This window comes from Neomonachus schauinslandi, chromosome 1, assembly GCF_002201575.2.
Source record: "Neomonachus schauinslandi chromosome 1, ASM220157v2, whole genome shotgun sequence".
Classification (NCBI taxonomy): Eukaryota; Metazoa; Chordata; class Mammalia; order Carnivora; family Phocidae; genus Neomonachus; species Neomonachus schauinslandi.
In genome coordinates this window covers 197,378,865-197,393,521 of record NC_058403.1, presented here as the reverse complement: position 1 = coordinate 197,393,521, position 14,657 = coordinate 197,378,865, and the positions used below count along the sequence as shown (strand labels likewise).

General features: G+C 61.1%; 1 protein-coding gene across 1 annotated transcript in view; it reads right to left on the bottom strand.

Annotated features, from left to right (window-relative positions):
- The window catches only part of COL7A1 (collagen type VII alpha 1 chain), a 30,925-nt gene that overhangs the window by 8,366 nt on the left and 7,902 nt on the right, over positions 1 to 14,657 (bottom strand). Inside the window, exons 23-90 of the mRNA XM_021686941.1 lie at positions 14,429 to 14,563; positions 14,197 to 14,343; positions 13,979 to 14,115; positions 13,563 to 13,689; positions 13,328 to 13,474; positions 13,068 to 13,240; positions 12,931 to 12,966; positions 12,819 to 12,845; positions 12,682 to 12,726; positions 12,545 to 12,607; positions 12,056 to 12,127; positions 11,925 to 11,960; positions 11,756 to 11,791; positions 11,518 to 11,589; positions 11,330 to 11,407; positions 11,061 to 11,087; positions 10,925 to 10,978; positions 10,721 to 10,783; positions 10,569 to 10,628; positions 10,429 to 10,464; positions 10,186 to 10,230; positions 10,071 to 10,106; positions 9,673 to 9,717; positions 9,554 to 9,589; positions 9,386 to 9,418; positions 9,016 to 9,048; positions 8,783 to 8,836; positions 8,647 to 8,706; positions 8,515 to 8,550; positions 8,331 to 8,411; positions 8,192 to 8,227; positions 7,949 to 7,993; positions 7,701 to 7,772; positions 7,432 to 7,476; positions 7,153 to 7,179; positions 6,925 to 6,954; positions 6,726 to 6,806; positions 6,614 to 6,649; positions 6,502 to 6,537; positions 6,332 to 6,412; positions 6,040 to 6,075; positions 5,602 to 5,664; positions 5,320 to 5,364; positions 4,590 to 4,625; positions 4,481 to 4,516; positions 4,276 to 4,371; positions 4,141 to 4,176; positions 4,018 to 4,053; positions 3,863 to 3,910; positions 3,525 to 3,560; positions 3,270 to 3,392; positions 2,987 to 3,187; positions 2,859 to 2,894; positions 2,716 to 2,769; positions 2,464 to 2,532; positions 2,343 to 2,387; positions 2,155 to 2,217; positions 1,979 to 2,023; positions 1,604 to 1,639; positions 1,437 to 1,472; positions 1,251 to 1,295; positions 1,000 to 1,032; positions 859 to 921; positions 733 to 768; positions 573 to 653; positions 373 to 441; positions 211 to 246; positions 93 to 134 (exon numbers count right to left, since the gene is read on the bottom strand). Coding sequence (XP_021542616.1) covers positions 93 to 134; positions 211 to 246; positions 373 to 441; positions 573 to 653; positions 733 to 768; positions 859 to 921; positions 1,000 to 1,032; positions 1,251 to 1,295; positions 1,437 to 1,472; positions 1,604 to 1,639; positions 1,979 to 2,023; positions 2,155 to 2,217; positions 2,343 to 2,387; positions 2,464 to 2,532; positions 2,716 to 2,769; positions 2,859 to 2,894; positions 2,987 to 3,187; positions 3,270 to 3,392; positions 3,525 to 3,560; positions 3,863 to 3,910; positions 4,018 to 4,053; positions 4,141 to 4,176; positions 4,276 to 4,371; positions 4,481 to 4,516; positions 4,590 to 4,625; positions 5,320 to 5,364; positions 5,602 to 5,664; positions 6,040 to 6,075; positions 6,332 to 6,412; positions 6,502 to 6,537; positions 6,614 to 6,649; positions 6,726 to 6,806; positions 6,925 to 6,954; positions 7,153 to 7,179; positions 7,432 to 7,476; positions 7,701 to 7,772; positions 7,949 to 7,993; positions 8,192 to 8,227; positions 8,331 to 8,411; positions 8,515 to 8,550; positions 8,647 to 8,706; positions 8,783 to 8,836; positions 9,016 to 9,048; positions 9,386 to 9,418; positions 9,554 to 9,589; positions 9,673 to 9,717; positions 10,071 to 10,106; positions 10,186 to 10,230; positions 10,429 to 10,464; positions 10,569 to 10,628; positions 10,721 to 10,783; positions 10,925 to 10,978; positions 11,061 to 11,087; positions 11,330 to 11,407; positions 11,518 to 11,589; positions 11,756 to 11,791; positions 11,925 to 11,960; positions 12,056 to 12,127; positions 12,545 to 12,607; positions 12,682 to 12,726; positions 12,819 to 12,845; positions 12,931 to 12,966; positions 13,068 to 13,240; positions 13,328 to 13,474; positions 13,563 to 13,689; positions 13,979 to 14,115; positions 14,197 to 14,343; positions 14,429 to 14,563 — 4,100 coding nt within the window. The remainder of the gene's footprint in view (positions 1 to 92; positions 135 to 210; positions 247 to 372; positions 442 to 572; positions 654 to 732; positions 769 to 858; positions 922 to 999; positions 1,033 to 1,250; positions 1,296 to 1,436; positions 1,473 to 1,603; positions 1,640 to 1,978; positions 2,024 to 2,154; positions 2,218 to 2,342; positions 2,388 to 2,463; positions 2,533 to 2,715; positions 2,770 to 2,858; positions 2,895 to 2,986; positions 3,188 to 3,269; positions 3,393 to 3,524; positions 3,561 to 3,862; positions 3,911 to 4,017; positions 4,054 to 4,140; positions 4,177 to 4,275; positions 4,372 to 4,480; positions 4,517 to 4,589; positions 4,626 to 5,319; positions 5,365 to 5,601; positions 5,665 to 6,039; positions 6,076 to 6,331; positions 6,413 to 6,501; positions 6,538 to 6,613; positions 6,650 to 6,725; positions 6,807 to 6,924; positions 6,955 to 7,152; positions 7,180 to 7,431; positions 7,477 to 7,700; positions 7,773 to 7,948; positions 7,994 to 8,191; positions 8,228 to 8,330; positions 8,412 to 8,514; positions 8,551 to 8,646; positions 8,707 to 8,782; positions 8,837 to 9,015; positions 9,049 to 9,385; positions 9,419 to 9,553; positions 9,590 to 9,672; positions 9,718 to 10,070; positions 10,107 to 10,185; positions 10,231 to 10,428; positions 10,465 to 10,568; positions 10,629 to 10,720; positions 10,784 to 10,924; positions 10,979 to 11,060; positions 11,088 to 11,329; positions 11,408 to 11,517; positions 11,590 to 11,755; positions 11,792 to 11,924; positions 11,961 to 12,055; positions 12,128 to 12,544; positions 12,608 to 12,681; positions 12,727 to 12,818; positions 12,846 to 12,930; positions 12,967 to 13,067; positions 13,241 to 13,327; positions 13,475 to 13,562; positions 13,690 to 13,978; positions 14,116 to 14,196; positions 14,344 to 14,428; positions 14,564 to 14,657) is intronic.

Below are 14,657 nucleotides of genomic sequence, written 5' to 3'. Positions count from 1 at the left end.
CGTCACGTATTATGGAAGCCCAGGGTCACGTATTATGGAAGCCGAGCATCACGAGGATGGGTGATGGGTGCTGTCGGAGGCTCCACACTCACCGGCTCTCCCAGCAGGTCTCCCACGAGGCCTCCAGGCGCTCCCTGATGTGGGACAAGGGTCAGTGGGATGCCTTGGCCTCCAGCACTTGGCCCCTCCCCCCAGGCCTCCAGCACTCACCTTCTCTCCCTTTGCTCCAGGGGGCCCGACCACAGCCTGTGGGGAATGCCCAGTGAGCTACCTCGCCTCCTGCCTTCTCCCCAGCCCCACCCCGCCATCCCGGATGCGAGGCCGGCACCAGACACGGTGAGGCACGGAGGGTCGGGGTCAGGTCAGGATCACCTGTCCAGGAGCCCCCATGGGTCCAGGCTCTCCTTTAGGTCCAACAGGGCCGGGCACACCTGGTGACCCCTGCGACAGAGCAGTGTGAAGAACTCAGAGCCTGCCCACCTCCCCGGCCCTGCTGCCCTGCTCCCCTCACCCTCCGGGCACAGGACCGGGCCCCGTCCCAGGCCCAAAGCAAGCTGCCCCCAAACACACACCGGCACGCCAGGAGCTCCTCTGTCTCCATCTTTTCCACCAGCACCATCACGACCTGGGGCTCCCGGCTTTCCCGTCTCCCCCTGAGAGGCAGGGGCTCTGTTAAGGGCCTGCCCATGGACTCCTGACTCCTGGAGCCCAGCCTCGATCCCCAGGACTCACCACTTGTCCAGGCAAACCTGGCGCCCCCTGAGGACCCTGAGGGAGACAAGTCAGATATGAGGGGGACATGGGACAACATGGGACCCAGAGGGCAGGACAAGGCGTCCCTGCAGGGACCTCACTCACCACCAAGCCTGAAGGGCCAGGAGGGCCGGGAAGTCCCACGGCTCCAGTGGGTCCAGGCAGACCCTGGGAGAAGAGAGAGTTCAGGGCAGGGCCAACCGCACCTGGCTCCCATGGCTCTCACGCATGAGCTGGGCCACTCACCCGGCCCGGTGGTCCCGTCTCTCCAGGCTCCCCCTGCGGAAAACCCAGAGACTGCATCACCCACAGGAGGACAAGAGGCTCCTCAGCCCCTGTCCATAAGCAAAGGCCCCAGGGATGAGACACTGGGGTGCTCAGCCCCAGTGCAGGGTGACGGCATCCCAGGGGGCTGGCAGATGTTACCCTGGTGTGGACCTGGCTCCAATGAGACTCCTCTTCCTTTCAGCCACGCACCCACACACACCCATACTCACCTTCAGGCCAGAAGGACCCTGGGGTCCTGCGGGGCCAGCAAGACCCTAGAAAAAGGTAATAAGAGCAGGGGACAGGGGTCAGAGTTTTCAGCCCAGGCTCGGGGATGCATGCAAACAAGGCTTGGCTCCTTAGTGGGGATCAATGCCCAGCCCACCCCCACCAGACTGTAAGCTCCCGTGACTCACCGGGGCACCGGGTGGCCCAGGGTCTCCATGGCCACCCTGTTGGAGAGAGAAAGAGTCTGATGAGGGGGAGCCAGTGCCACCCCCCCCAGGGAAACTCAGGGAGGACTGCCCCCTGTAGGATGGGGTTGGTTGGGGGCAGGAGCGGGGGATGATTCTAGGATACTCACCACTGGGCCAGGGGTCCCCCTCGGACCTTGCAAACCCTGGATAGAGAAGGGGGCTGCTGAGCCTCAATCTGGGCCTCACTTGGGCCTGTTCCCACCCTCTGGAGGCCTTTGTCTAGGGAGCCCACTTGTAGGCCGCCCCCCCCCCCCCCCCCCACCGCCCAGGCATAGATCACCCAGCACCCAGGGCCCGCCCCTCAGGGATAATACATCCTCGCCTATACGCGCGCACACGCACACGCACACGCACACAGATCGGGCATCTGCACTCACAGCTGGGCTCTCAGGCACAACACCCCTGTCACCAGAGCAGCCTGCACACGGCAGAGAGCGGCTGTCCCCGGGAGCCTGGGCCACGCCGTGCCTGCCACCACCTACCGGCTTCCCTTCGGGTCCAGCCACACCACGCTCTCCTGGTAGGCCCTGGAGAGAACAGATTTAAGGCCATGCCGTCCCTCCCTGAGACACTCCCAGGCAGTGCAGACTCCTGTCCAGACCACACTGTAAGAGCCCGGGGCTGGGAGGCGGGGGTGCGCATTGTGGTGCAGACTCACTGGGCTGCCGTCGAGACCCCTCTGTCCGGGCTCTCCCCGGTCTCCCTTGAGGCCTGGCACACCCTGCAAGCAGAAGGGCATGCCCTGAGCCCCCAGTCACTGCCATGTGCCCACGTACAACCATCCCTCGTGGGCTCCCATAAAGGAGGGGGAAGCACGGTGCAGGGAGTGGGGGGGGGGGGCCTCACCCTGTCTCCCTTGGGGCCTTGGTCGCCGTCACTGCCTGGCTCCCCCTGTAGGGATGACATGTCAAGCTGGGCCCTGGTGCCAGGGCAGGAGGTGGCCCCCTAACTGATCCCACACACTGACCTTTGCGCCCTTGAATCCAGGGGGTCCTTGCACTCCAGAGAGGCCAGGATCTGGCTCTTCCACAGCCACCTACACATACAAGGTCACAGGGGAGAGAGGTGTCTGTCACAGAGGCACGGAGGGGTCCTCCTCACTCACAATATCCCACAGGAGTTTGGGTCAGAGACACCACATAGAGTTTCTGGGGCCTGAGTTAATGGTGGCCTCCTAGTATCAAGAGTCACAGGCCTGGGGCAGGGCTGGGCTGATCACCTTGCGACCAGGGGGTCCGGGAGGTCCAGGGAGGCCAGGAGGGCCGTCTCTTCCCTGCAGAGAAGAAGGAAATGGCAGGGCTGCCCCAGCACAGCGCCCAGGCAGTCCCACCCCAGAAGGACTACCCCACCCCCCCAGCTCACCTGTTCTCCGCGTTCTCCTTTCTCTCCCCGTTCTCCCTGAGATGCAAATAGCAGGATGGGGGCCATGTCCAGGGGGTCCAGCTCCTCCTGGGCCCGCAACCCCAGCCCTCCTGGCTAGCCCCGCTCACCCTCTCTCCTGGCCTTCCGGCCTCCCCCGTGCCCCCAGCCCGGCCTGGGAGCCCAGGAATGCCAGGCTTTCCAGGCTCCCCAGCAAGGCCAGGAGGTCCAGGGGGCCCCCTCTCTCCCAGGGCCAGGCCTGGTGGCCCCTGAGGGCCAGGGTCTCCACGATCTCCCTTTAGCCCGCGTTCTCCAGAAAAGCCGATGGGGCCCTGGAGGAACAGAAGAGTGAATGTGGCTAGCTGCACAATGATGCTGTCCCCAGGGCGCCCCCACCGAGCCGCAGACACACACCTCCTTGCCCGGGGGGCCCCGCTCGCCTGGCTCCCCCTTAGGGCCACGGCGCCGGTCGGGCATGGGCAGGAAGCTGCCGGAACTCTCCTCCCAGCTCTCCACGATCTCCCGCAGGGCGGACGTCTGAGCGATAGAGAGGGGTTGGGGAACCAGAGCCTGTCCCTGCAGCCACCCAGGCCCCCACCCGGCCATGTGGGCACCACTAGCCCCACGGGGCTCCCATCTGCTCCCACTCCCAGCCGCCAAACAACCTACCTTGATGCCAATAGTTTCCAGCAACCGCTCCACATTCTGGGGACAAAAGCTGGGGTGAGGGGCGGCCCTCAGAGAAGCCTCCATACCCTCTTCCCCAGGCCTCTGGCCCACAGGACCCTTTAGCACTGGTTGAGGAGGCCTGAGGCCCTGGAAGCCCCTCCCTGGTGTGTCCCCATTGCCCGGCTCCCCGAATGTCAGCTGTGGGAATCCCAGCAGGGCAGGGGACTTGAGCACATGGGACAGAACCCGTGCGGCTTCATGGCAAGGGGGAGGGGAAAGAGGTGGCTCCCTCAGGCCTGTGGATGAGAGTCAAGGACCGGGTCCTGAGCTTCACTCACCCCAACGCTCCCAGGATCTCCTCTCAGGCCGCGCTCTCCAGGGAGGCCCTGGAGACACCGAGAGACAAGCTGCTGGGTCCAGTTTCTGGGGGGAGTGTGTGTGCGGAGGTGGGAGCTACGGCCACCTGGGCACATGAAAAAGGTGGGGACCTCACCTGTTCCCCTTTGGGTCCAGTCTCCCCACGATCACCCTGAGAACAAAGAATGATCAGGTGGGAGAAATGCCCCAACCCTGCTCAGCCCTCACCACACCCCCGACCCACCATGTGCACACTCACCTTGGGGCCTGTGTTTCCCGGAACCCCAGGAAAACCCTGAGATAGGACAGAACAGTCACACAGAATCATGGCACCCCAGAAACATAATGGCCCCTGTTGCTCCCAAGTCCTAGAACTCCCCTCCTGGATACTCACCTGGCCAGAGGGGCCCACCTGCCCCGGGAGGCCTGGGGGGCCCTGGAGTCCAGGGCTACCAGGAGCTCCACGCTCACCCTTGGGACCATCGTGACCCTGTGGAGGATGCAGCCAGGATCAGGACCCTGAGACCCCGGAAAAGAGTGGAGCCGTATCCCGCAGAGTTGGGGTCAGGGGTCAGATTGCAGAGGACTCCAGCACTTACTTCTCTCCCAGGGGCTCCCGAATCTCCCTTCTCTCCCTAAGGAAGACAAGGGCACTTTAGACAGGGCCCTAATCTGAGGCCGGAGCAGACTCCAAGTGAGGGGCCTTACCTTCCTTCCATCTTCTCCAGGGTCGCCGGGTTCTCCCTGTGGGCAGAAGATTCACGTCAGCCCCAAGATTCACAGACTGTCTCAGTCTGTCTGCACATCTTCAACCACATCTACATATGGCCACATACATGTATACACAGGATGGACGTGAGTGTGTGTGCCCCTGGTACCTTGAGAATCATCTGTATGTCTCAGGATCCGCCTCCAAGTCTTGCATGTATTATCTCAATATGTGTGGCCCTCTGTGTATGAATGACTGTGGACATAACTGCATGTGTCACACGCCAGAGCCTTGGACATGTGTCTCACCATACTTCAACACAAGTCCACCTGTGGCCCGGCTTCCACATGCGTCTTAGCACGTATCTGGGCTGGGTGGAGGTATCTGCGTGTCAACATGTCTCCAAGTTTCCCTGAATGGGGCCTCACATCAGTACGGCTGCACCTCTCCATCTGTGTCTGTGGCTCTCCGCCTGCGCCCTTGGCTGTGCATGATCTCGGCAGCTGTCAGTCCATCTGGGCACCGGGCAGCGCGGCTGCACGGCGCATGGTCTGCGAGGCTGCGTGTGTGTGCACGTGGACGTGTGTGTAGGTCGGGGCTAGGTACGTGGGTGTGGATACAGCCCAGCAGGGGTCTGCATGTGTGGCCCGTGTGTATCTGCACATCTGGGCTGTGTGCACGTGCCTGCATTTCTCAGCACGTGTCCCTGTGTCTGCTCTGGACACTCACGTTTTTCCCATTCAGGCCAGGCTTCCCATCGTCTCCCGGCCTTCCCTGTGGGAAGAGATCATTGATCAGGAGTCAGGGCCCAGGTGAGGGCAGTAAGGCGGCAAAAGGCTACCGTGAGGGGCGCCTGCCTGGCTGGCTCAGTTGGTAGAGTGTGCGACTCTTGAACTCAGGATCATGCATTCGAGCCCCACGTTGGGTGTAGAGATTACTTAGATTACTTAAATAAGTAAGTAAATAAACTTAAAAAAAAAAAAAAAGGGTACCATGAAAGCTCAGTCTCACCTGGGCTCCAGGGGGGCCAGGCGGGCCAGGGGGGCCATGTTCTCCTCGGAGGCCCGGAAGCCCCTGCAAAAAGTCTTTGCTAGGATTGAGAGAGCCCCTGAGAGAGCCCCCGAAGCACACCTGTGGACTGGAGAGGACCCCCACTAAGATCCTCCTTGAGGGTAGAGACCCCTAAAATTTGGAGGTTTCATTGAGGTCCCCTGCTAAAACTCCCCAGGGAAGAACCTCCAGGACTTGGGGGACCTACTAAGGCCCCCAAGGCAGAGAAGGTCAGAAAGCTGGACCCTGCTAAAGCCTGCCTGCCAGGGACTGAGAGCGTCCCAAGCCCCGGGCTGGACCAACTCCCCCTGTTCCCACTGACGCCGTGGTGGGGCAACCTGGCTGCAGTTCATGCTGGACCCCTGAGCCACCCTGAGCCTAACATCTCCCCTCACTTACATCTCTCCCTGGGTCTCCAGCTTTGCCTGTAGCACCCTGAGAAGAGACTCAGAGTCAGGGAGTCTGCAGTGATCACGGGGTCAGGAGCACGCCCCGCTGACAAGACCACTGGTTCCCGCGAGCTCAGGGCCTGCCAGGCGTTAACGCCCCCCGCCCAGGCGGGTTCTGGGAGAAGACACAAACACCCCATCTGGCTCCAGGGCTCATCAAGACCACGAAGACCCAGGTGAGGCTGGGGTCATGTGAAGAGGGAAGGGGAGGGCGTGACCACACAGGGCCCATCACAACTCACATGCGGCCCAGGGGGGCCAGGGGCTCCCGGTTTCCCATCTAGCCCACCACGGCCATCCAGGCCGGGTGGACCCCGGTCACCCTGAGGAAAACAGAGAGGTAAGAGGCCTCAAAGGATAAGATGGACCTAAGAGCCTGGTTCACGGCTGAAAAACCTCCCTGCCCTCTCACCTTCTCTCCTGCTGGGCCTCGGACACCTGGGTCCCCCTGGAGAGAATAAGGTCAGATAAAAGGTGAGGGTAGGAGAGGGACTGAGGCTGCTGGGGCAAAGAGTATCACTCACCTGAGGGCCTGGGGGTCCCCGAAGTCCACTGACACCCTGAGGATGGGGGGAGGAAGAAATCAGAGCAGGCCTTCCCAGACCCACACCTCCTCAGGGGACCAACCACACTTACCCTCTCGCCAGAGGCTCCTGGGGGACCCGGGTCACCCTTGGGTCCTTGAGGACCCTCCTGCCCACGGTCCCCAGGCTCTCCCTGTGGCAGAGACAAGCTCGTTGAAGGAACAGCCCGAGGGCCACAGGCATGCCCGTCATGGAGGCACTTGGGATGCTTCCTGTGCTCCGAGTCCTGCTCCACCCACAGACCCTGGTACCTTCTCTCCAGCTCCAAGTCCCGGGTCTACCTGGGGGGAGGGAAGGGAATGGTCAGTGAATGGCTCCGCAAGGAGAAGTGGGGCCAGTGAGGGGCTATGGGATCAATGGAGCTATCAGGAGGCCATGGGGGAAATGGGAGCCAGTGGACCGGATGAAGGGACACCATGCAGCACCAACAGGGGCAGGCGAGAGAGATGACAGAGGACCAGACTCAGCTCAACCCTTACCAGCCGTCCAGGGAGTCCTGGGGGACCCTGGGAAAGGAAATGATTATGGTCAATAGGAGCCCCGAGGTCCCAGGGCGTGGCTCAGGTTTGCCCCAGGCCCAACTCTGCTCCCAGACTCCCAGAAGCACCCCAATGCCAAACCCCAGAAGGCAGGTCAGGCCCGGAGGTGGCCATCAGTGGCTCCCCACCTTGACCTCCGAGCCCCTTATGTGGCCACCAACCAGACCAAACACTGGAAATCTCCATCCCTCCAGAGCCCAGGACACTGGCAGTACTCACCGGCTCCCCACGGTCCCCCTTGGGTCCAGATGGTCCGGGGCTGCCCTGCAGAAAGTCAGGGGGTCAGGGTCACTCAAGACAGGCGGCAGTTTCAGGGAGTTTGGGAAGCAAACTAAGGACTCATGGGGATCCTGGTGGCCTCTGGAGGTTGCGATGAAGGGGTCACAGGGGACTGTGAGGATTGAGCATTGCAGGGTTGGGGCAGCAAGAGCAGGGGCTGGGAACTGGCTGGTTGAAGTTGGGGTTAGGGGTCAGGGGTTAGGACTCACGTTTCGTCCATCCTCTCCAGGATCTCCTTGGTCCCCCTTCTCACCCACAGGCCCCCGAGCTCCAGGTGCCCCCTGGGAAGAGCAGCTGGCCTGAGACAGGCTCCTCCCAGCATTTTGCAGGTTTCCCATGAGCCCCCCCATGCTGCCCCAGGTTCCTCATCACCCCCAAACCATGCCAGAGTTTTCCATCACACCAGGCCTCCCTCCAGACTCTCCAGCATCCCCTTACTTTGCCCTGCCAGGCTTACCCGAAGGCCACGCTCGCCAGCTTTCCCAGGCAAACCTGGGTCACCCTGGTGATGGAGAGAAAGCCACACTGAGCAGGTAGGCTGGACTCAAATTTTGACTCGGGGAGAAGGGGCAGAGAAGGGCCTGGCACCAGCTGGACAGTAGGCAGGGGAAGGGACTGGATGACCTGGTGGAGCCCCCAGCCCAGAGGGATCCCAGTTCAAGAGTAGAGGCTCAGAAATCACACGGGGAAGGAGTCTCACCGGGGGGCCCATGTCACCTTTCTCTCCAACTTCACCCTGTGAGACAGGAGAGTCAGCCCTGGGCCCCAGATGCCCCATGGTGCCAACAACACCCTACTCCCCTGTCCCCCAGGACTCCCCCCAACTCCAGCTTTCTTACTTCTCGTCCTCGGGGGCCGACAGGTCCTGGGGTGCCAGGCCGCCCAGGGTCTCCCTTCTCTCCAAGAGGCCCCGAGTCACCCTGTGGAGGAGGCAGAAGTGAGGTGATCAGGATGCAAGTAGCCCACCCTTGGGGGGTGGTAATCCCAGAAACCTCGAGGTTACTCAAGGTCACAGGTACTCACCGGGGGTCCTGCTCTGCCGGTGAGGCCAATGGGACCCTGCAGGGCGTGGGAAGGGGGTACAGGACTTAGTTGGGGCTCCCAGGTACTACCTCATCTCCTTCTATCACACTCCCCAATCCCACATTTATTCACCCGGTCTCCAGGGTCTCCCTTGGGGCCAGGGTCTCCGGGAAGAACCAAGCCAGGTGGGCCCTGTGGTGGAAGAATCAGACGTCAGGGAGCACAACCCTCACCTGCCCTACCCCCTAGACGCTTTCCCTTCACTCACCTGCTCCCCTTTGATTCCTGCAGCTCCTCTGGGCCCAGTGGGCCCCACATCTCCCTGGAGGTGACAAAGACCATCAACCATCAGCATCAGCCCCAGGTTCCATGAACCACCCCCCGCCACCACCCTGACCTAGCAATCATGCAGAACTCTCTATCCCCCAGGGGCCTCCAAGCAGGCCCTGTGACCTTGACCTCAACCCTGCGTCAGCCTCCTTTCACTCTCGCCAGAATTACCTTCTCTCCTTTGGCCCCGACACCATCAGGTCCCTGAAAACAAACAGGACAGACATGCTTGGCCCCACCTGGGCACCGCAGTACTATGTGGCTGACTGGGGATGGGGTAATATCAAACTGCAAGTCACGGAGCTCAGTCTCTGTCCAGAGATCACAGAGTCACGGCTGGGAACCGGGCAGGGGTTACACGGAGCTCATGACCTGTGTGACATCACAGGGTCACAGGTGACAGCCAGGACTCAGGAGATGTGTTATAGCATAAGGAGAGTCACAGAACTCTTAGCCTGCTCAGGGCCTCAAGGTTACAAGGTCCCAGCCTGGAACGCTGGTCTACAGGCAGGCCAGTGCAGGCCATCCTTCCTTTGCTCACCACTGCGGGGTCCCCAGGGCGACCAGGCTCCCCCTGTGGAAAAAGGACAGAGGCAGGGATTGGTCAGAGACCCACCTAGGAACCCAAGGGCCTGGTGTCCCACCTGCCACGATCCCTCCTAGTACGGGGTGCAGTGGGGAGGGGACTGGTCCCCAGGCAATGACCCACCTTCTCTCCTCGGCGGCCGGCAGGTCCTGGTGGTCCCTGCATGTGGAAAATGTGTGAAGCCAGAGTGGGAGGAACACATGAAAAGCCCTCTCCCGGTCCCCCCACAGTCACAGACTCACTTCGGGCCCCTCAGCTCCAGGACGCCCAGCCACTCCAGGCAGCCCCTGGGGAAGAAGAGCAGACATGCTGGTCTGGGAGGGTGGGGGCAGGGAGATCATGGCAAACAAGGTCTAGAGGCTGTGAGGGTGCAGGAGAGAGGGCATGAAAGGTCAGGATTCAGGTGGCAGGGGTCGAACTCAGCGGGCCGACAGAGACCAGATCAGTGGAAGTCAAGGTCAGTTCAGCAGGGTCAGGAAGTTAAAAGCGGGTCCCAGGGGGTGAGGGTTAGAGCCCGCATCAGCAGGAGTTATGTGAGGAGAGGTGAGGGGCAGGGGGAGTCAAGGTTGAGAAGTCAAAACCAGGAAGGGGCACAGAATTTGAGTCAGCTGGGCACTGGCACTGGGGTCAGAGGGCTCACCTGGGGTCCCACTGGGCCGGGGGATCCACGTTCACCCTGATGGAACAGGATGGGTCAGAGCTGAGTCCAGCCCCAGACCCTCTGGGGCCCCAAAAGACCCCTCGGCTGCACTTACCTTCTCTCCAGTTTCACCCACAGCCCCTTTCAATCCTCTGTCACCCTAAGGGGAGACGGATAGGAGAGGTGCCTTGACTGTCAAACCGCAGAGAAGGTGTCTCAAACTCTAGCCATCCTGCCCCTGAAACCACAACCTCTGACCTGTTGAGAACCCTCATCTCCTGATCCCCCCACCTCCCCCAAACCTATAGCAGTCCCAGTGTGTCACACCCCACACCTGACCCCCCAAAATGGTGCTTACTTTGGGGCCAATGTCTCCAGGAGGTCCTCGAAAGCCCTAGAAAGGGTTCAGAGATTTGGGTTTGGACATAAGGATAGCGTAGAGGGTAGGAGGTTGAGGGAGCTGTGGCCGCCCCTCAAAACCCTTGCCCCTACACTCACCCGCTCACCCGGGCTCCCAGGTTGTCCTGGGAGGCCTGGGGCTCCATCCTCACTGTCACCCTGAAGGAGAAATAGATGAGTAGAAGACCCTGCCCCCAACCCACCCCCACCCCCGCCCCAGAACTGGGACACCAAGGGGTCAGGCTTCCTACCTTTTCTCCTTTCTCTCCAGAGGGGCCAACTGGGCCTTGGGGTCCAGGGCTTCCAGGAAGACCCTACGGGAAAGTGTGTAAAAACATGAGCCCCAAACTGTGAGGCCCAGCACCCACCCACTGCCCCAGCAGAGCCCCAGCCCCAGTATCCACACCCCTGAGCATGGCCCCAAGTTCCCCAGTAAAGCCTCAGGGCTCCCTCACCGGCAGCCCAGGCTCCCCTGGAACGGTGCCGCCATCACCCGGTCCTGGAGGGCCCTGAGAAAGAACAGCAGGTGAGGAGATGACCAAGGGGAATCAAATTCCAAGCCACCCCCAGGATACCTTGCCCCTCACTTACCCGCTCCCCACGATCACCTTTGTCGCCCTGAAAGACAGATCATGGCCCCATGACCCTGGACTACACCTCCACTCCCCAATATATGGGAAAAATGAAGGTCAGGGGGACAAATTGGATTACAAAGGTCATGGAGGAACTGAGGAGCCATGGGGGGCTGAGGGATCACATGGGGTCAGAGCAACCAGTACGGGTTGTGTGGGTTCAAATGGGGTCACTAGGTCACCGGATCACATGGAGGTCATGAGACCATATGGGGGTCATGTTGTCACCTTCACGGCCGTTCCAGGAAGTCCTGGGGGACCACGGGGTCCTGGGTCCCCCAGTGGGCCACGGGATCCAGGGAGGCCCTGATGGAAGAGACAAAGTATAAAGTATACCCCACAGACCCCTACTCCCACCCTGCCTCCCGCTGGCCCCCCACCACACATCACTTGCCCCCACATGTTCTGGAACTTACAGGAGGTCCAGGGTCCCCTTTCTGCCCAGGAAGCCCCGGGCCCTCGCCTCCAATGACTCGTCCAGGCTCTCCCTACAGGACAGAAAGCAGTGGACAGGATTCAGGGTATGGGAGCCTTGAGGTGGGAGAAGCCCCTAGAGGGGCCTCAGCTATTCCTTATCATGCCATAGGCCCTGCACAGTGTCCAGCCTGCTCCTCCCTGGGCCATCCTGGTTCCCTCCCTTCCCCCTGCACCTACCGGCTCCCCCTTTGGGCCTCGAGGTCCTCGCTCTCCCTGAGGGCAAAATGGAGCAAAGGGTCATGCTTGGGCACAAGCGCATCTTTGCTGCCCCACCCCAGCAGGCCCCCGCCCCGCAGAAAGAACTCTGGGAAGACACTGGATGAGCAAAGAAGGGAAAGCAACTTACTGTTTCTCCACGAGGACCAGGCCACCCTGGGGAGCCCTGTTAATGGAAGCCGTCAGGACAGTCAGACCACCCACCCACCCACGCAAGCAAAGAGTCCCAGCATGTGACCTGCAAGGGCAAGGCTTGCTTACCTTTGAGCCAGGGCTTCCAGGAGTCCCAGGGTGGCCAGGGCTGCCTGGAGGCCCATCTGCCCCGGGGAAGCCCTAACGAGGCAAAGAGGTCAGGGCAGGAAGGGACCCTCCCTCCATGCCCCTGGTTTGCTGGAGGAGCCCAGACCCCACAGGCCCCTGAGTGTCGCTGGGGTGGGGCAGTGGGGCAGAGAAGGAGCCCTTCTGAGCTAAACGGGGCCTCATCCTGGGCACAAGGGCAGTGATGAGGCAGAGGCCCTTCTCTGCCTCTGGGATTCAGAACTTACTCCCAGGTTCTCTGGCGGAATCTCAAAACTCCCCTGGCTGCTCTGCTTTAGGTCCTTTCCCAAAGTCACTGATGTGGTTTATAATGTCCATTTAGGCTTCTGGGAATACCCTGTGGTTCTGCCCCTGTTCTTTCTTTCTGTCTTCTAAAAACCCTGGGGACACTTGCAGGAGTGTCTTAGGGGAAGCTCAATGGTCTCCACTCACCCTTTCGCCCTTGGCAACGGTACTTCCTGGGGGCCCCTGGGGGCCAGGAACACCAATCCTGCCCTGAGAGGAGAAAAGCAGGTGAGGAGGCCGTGCACCAGTCCAGAAGCAGAGGACAGGTGTGGGGAGGCACTCACCGGAAGGCCAGGGGGGCCAGGAGGCCCAGCTTGTCCTCTCAGGCCCTAGGAAGGGTGATCAGTGAGCCCTGTCCCACTAGCGCCCCCCAGCCCCACTGACCCCCAACCATTCTCTGCCGCCAACTAGGGCCACTTACCATCTCTCCAGGTTCCCCCTTCTGGCCCTGGGGAAAGATAACGTCGAATGAGGGTCAGAGTGGCCAGCGCCAGGTGTGGCCCTCGCCCACCCTCTCAACCCTGGACATTTACCTTTGGACAATGCACCGTGCAAGGCTCTGGCTGTGGCTGTGGACATAAGGTCTCCTTGAGGCTAGGCTCTTCTACCAAGAGTCCCCAGACCCCCTCTCCCCTGCCAGCTACCCCTCCCCTAGAGACCCCTTGCAAACCTGGGTGGCCGAGCCTATCCGGCACAGGGATGTTGCCAAACCACTGACTGCCCGCTCTAAGCTTGGACCATCATCCACAGCAAAGAAAGTCTGGACAGGGTCCATGCCTGGCACCAAGCGACGCAACTGTTCTGGGTCAGCTCCGGCCTGGCCCAATATCATCACTTTGAGCCCTAAGGAGGGGTCCGGCAGTCTGCATGACAACCCTGCTGGAGCCAGCCCGATTCCCAGGCCCCATCCCCACCAGCCCTTCTCCTCACCAGCAGCCTGGGCCTCACGGATAGGGCTGAAGATGTCACCTCTCAAGGGCTCATCTACTAGCAAAACCATTATCCCTGGTACATGCTGGCGGCGCCCGGGAGCATCCGGTGCTAACAGGTGTCTGTGAGCAGTAACCACAGCGGTGCCTGTGGGAGAAAAAACATGTCAGAACCCAGGGGCAACCAGTTCCCTGCAGGGAAGCCCCAAGAGTGCATGTCCAATGCAGTTCCTTACCCAGGTTGTTCCCACTTGGGTCCACGTAGGGGATGCTGCGGATCTTCTGCAGGATGACCCCGGGATCGTAGGAGCTATCCAGCGGGAACAGTGGGGAGGGCCGATGACTGTAGGACAGGAGGCCAACCTGGGGGGGGGCGGGGGCAGACACAGAGCTGGGGAGGATGGCAAAGCAAGGATGACAGAGCCTATGGGGAGAGATATGGAGCTAAGGGTGTGGGACTAAACCTGAACACTAGGGAGTCAGCAGTGATGGTGGGATAGGGAGCCAAGCAGCAGATGGGGAGATCTGGAGTCTGGGGAGGGTTGGGAGACAGCCTGGACCACTGGTAGAGGAGGGAAATGGTAGCTGCTGTGAAGCCTGGGACAGGGAAGGGCTGGGATAGGAAGGGGTCTGGCTGCCTCTGGGGTCAAACCTGGACCGCCTGTGGCCCAAGAGGCCCAAGTGCAGACACCAGACGCTCCAGGGCTCGCTTTACAGCCTCCGCACGATGAGCATTGTCCTGAGTGGTGTGCAGCAGGAACACCACATCCATCAGGCCATGGGGACACACTGCAGGAAGGCGGCTGAGTTATTGAAGCAGCTGGCCCATCTAGCTACCCCCTTAGGCCCCTCCCACTGTGCCCATCATACCTGGGATGTGTGTGACAGAGGCCTCAGGACCCCGTACACCCTCCCGGATGGGTATCAGCGAGAAGGTGTAGGAGATGCCAGGCTCTAGCCCTGTCACCTGCTGGGAGCTTGAGATCCCTGGAAGTGTCTGTGAGGCCCCAGGGATGTCTGCAGAGGATAAAACCTGGTTAAACAGGAGGCCTTCCATGGAGCCCCAACTGCCAGCCCACCCCAACCCTGGCCTCCCCTTCACCTTGGCCAGGCCGTCTGAGTGGTCGCCAGGACAGGATGTAGCTGGATGCTCCAGACACGGGAGTCCAGGCCAGAGTCACTGAGTCAATTGAAGTGTCCACCACACGCAGTTCAGTGCTTGGGACACGGGGTGACTCTGAAGAAGGAATCAAACACCAGGGATCAGAGTCTACATCCTGAGAACCCAGAGGGGAGAGATCATCTGAGGCGGTTCTGGGGTAGGACCATCT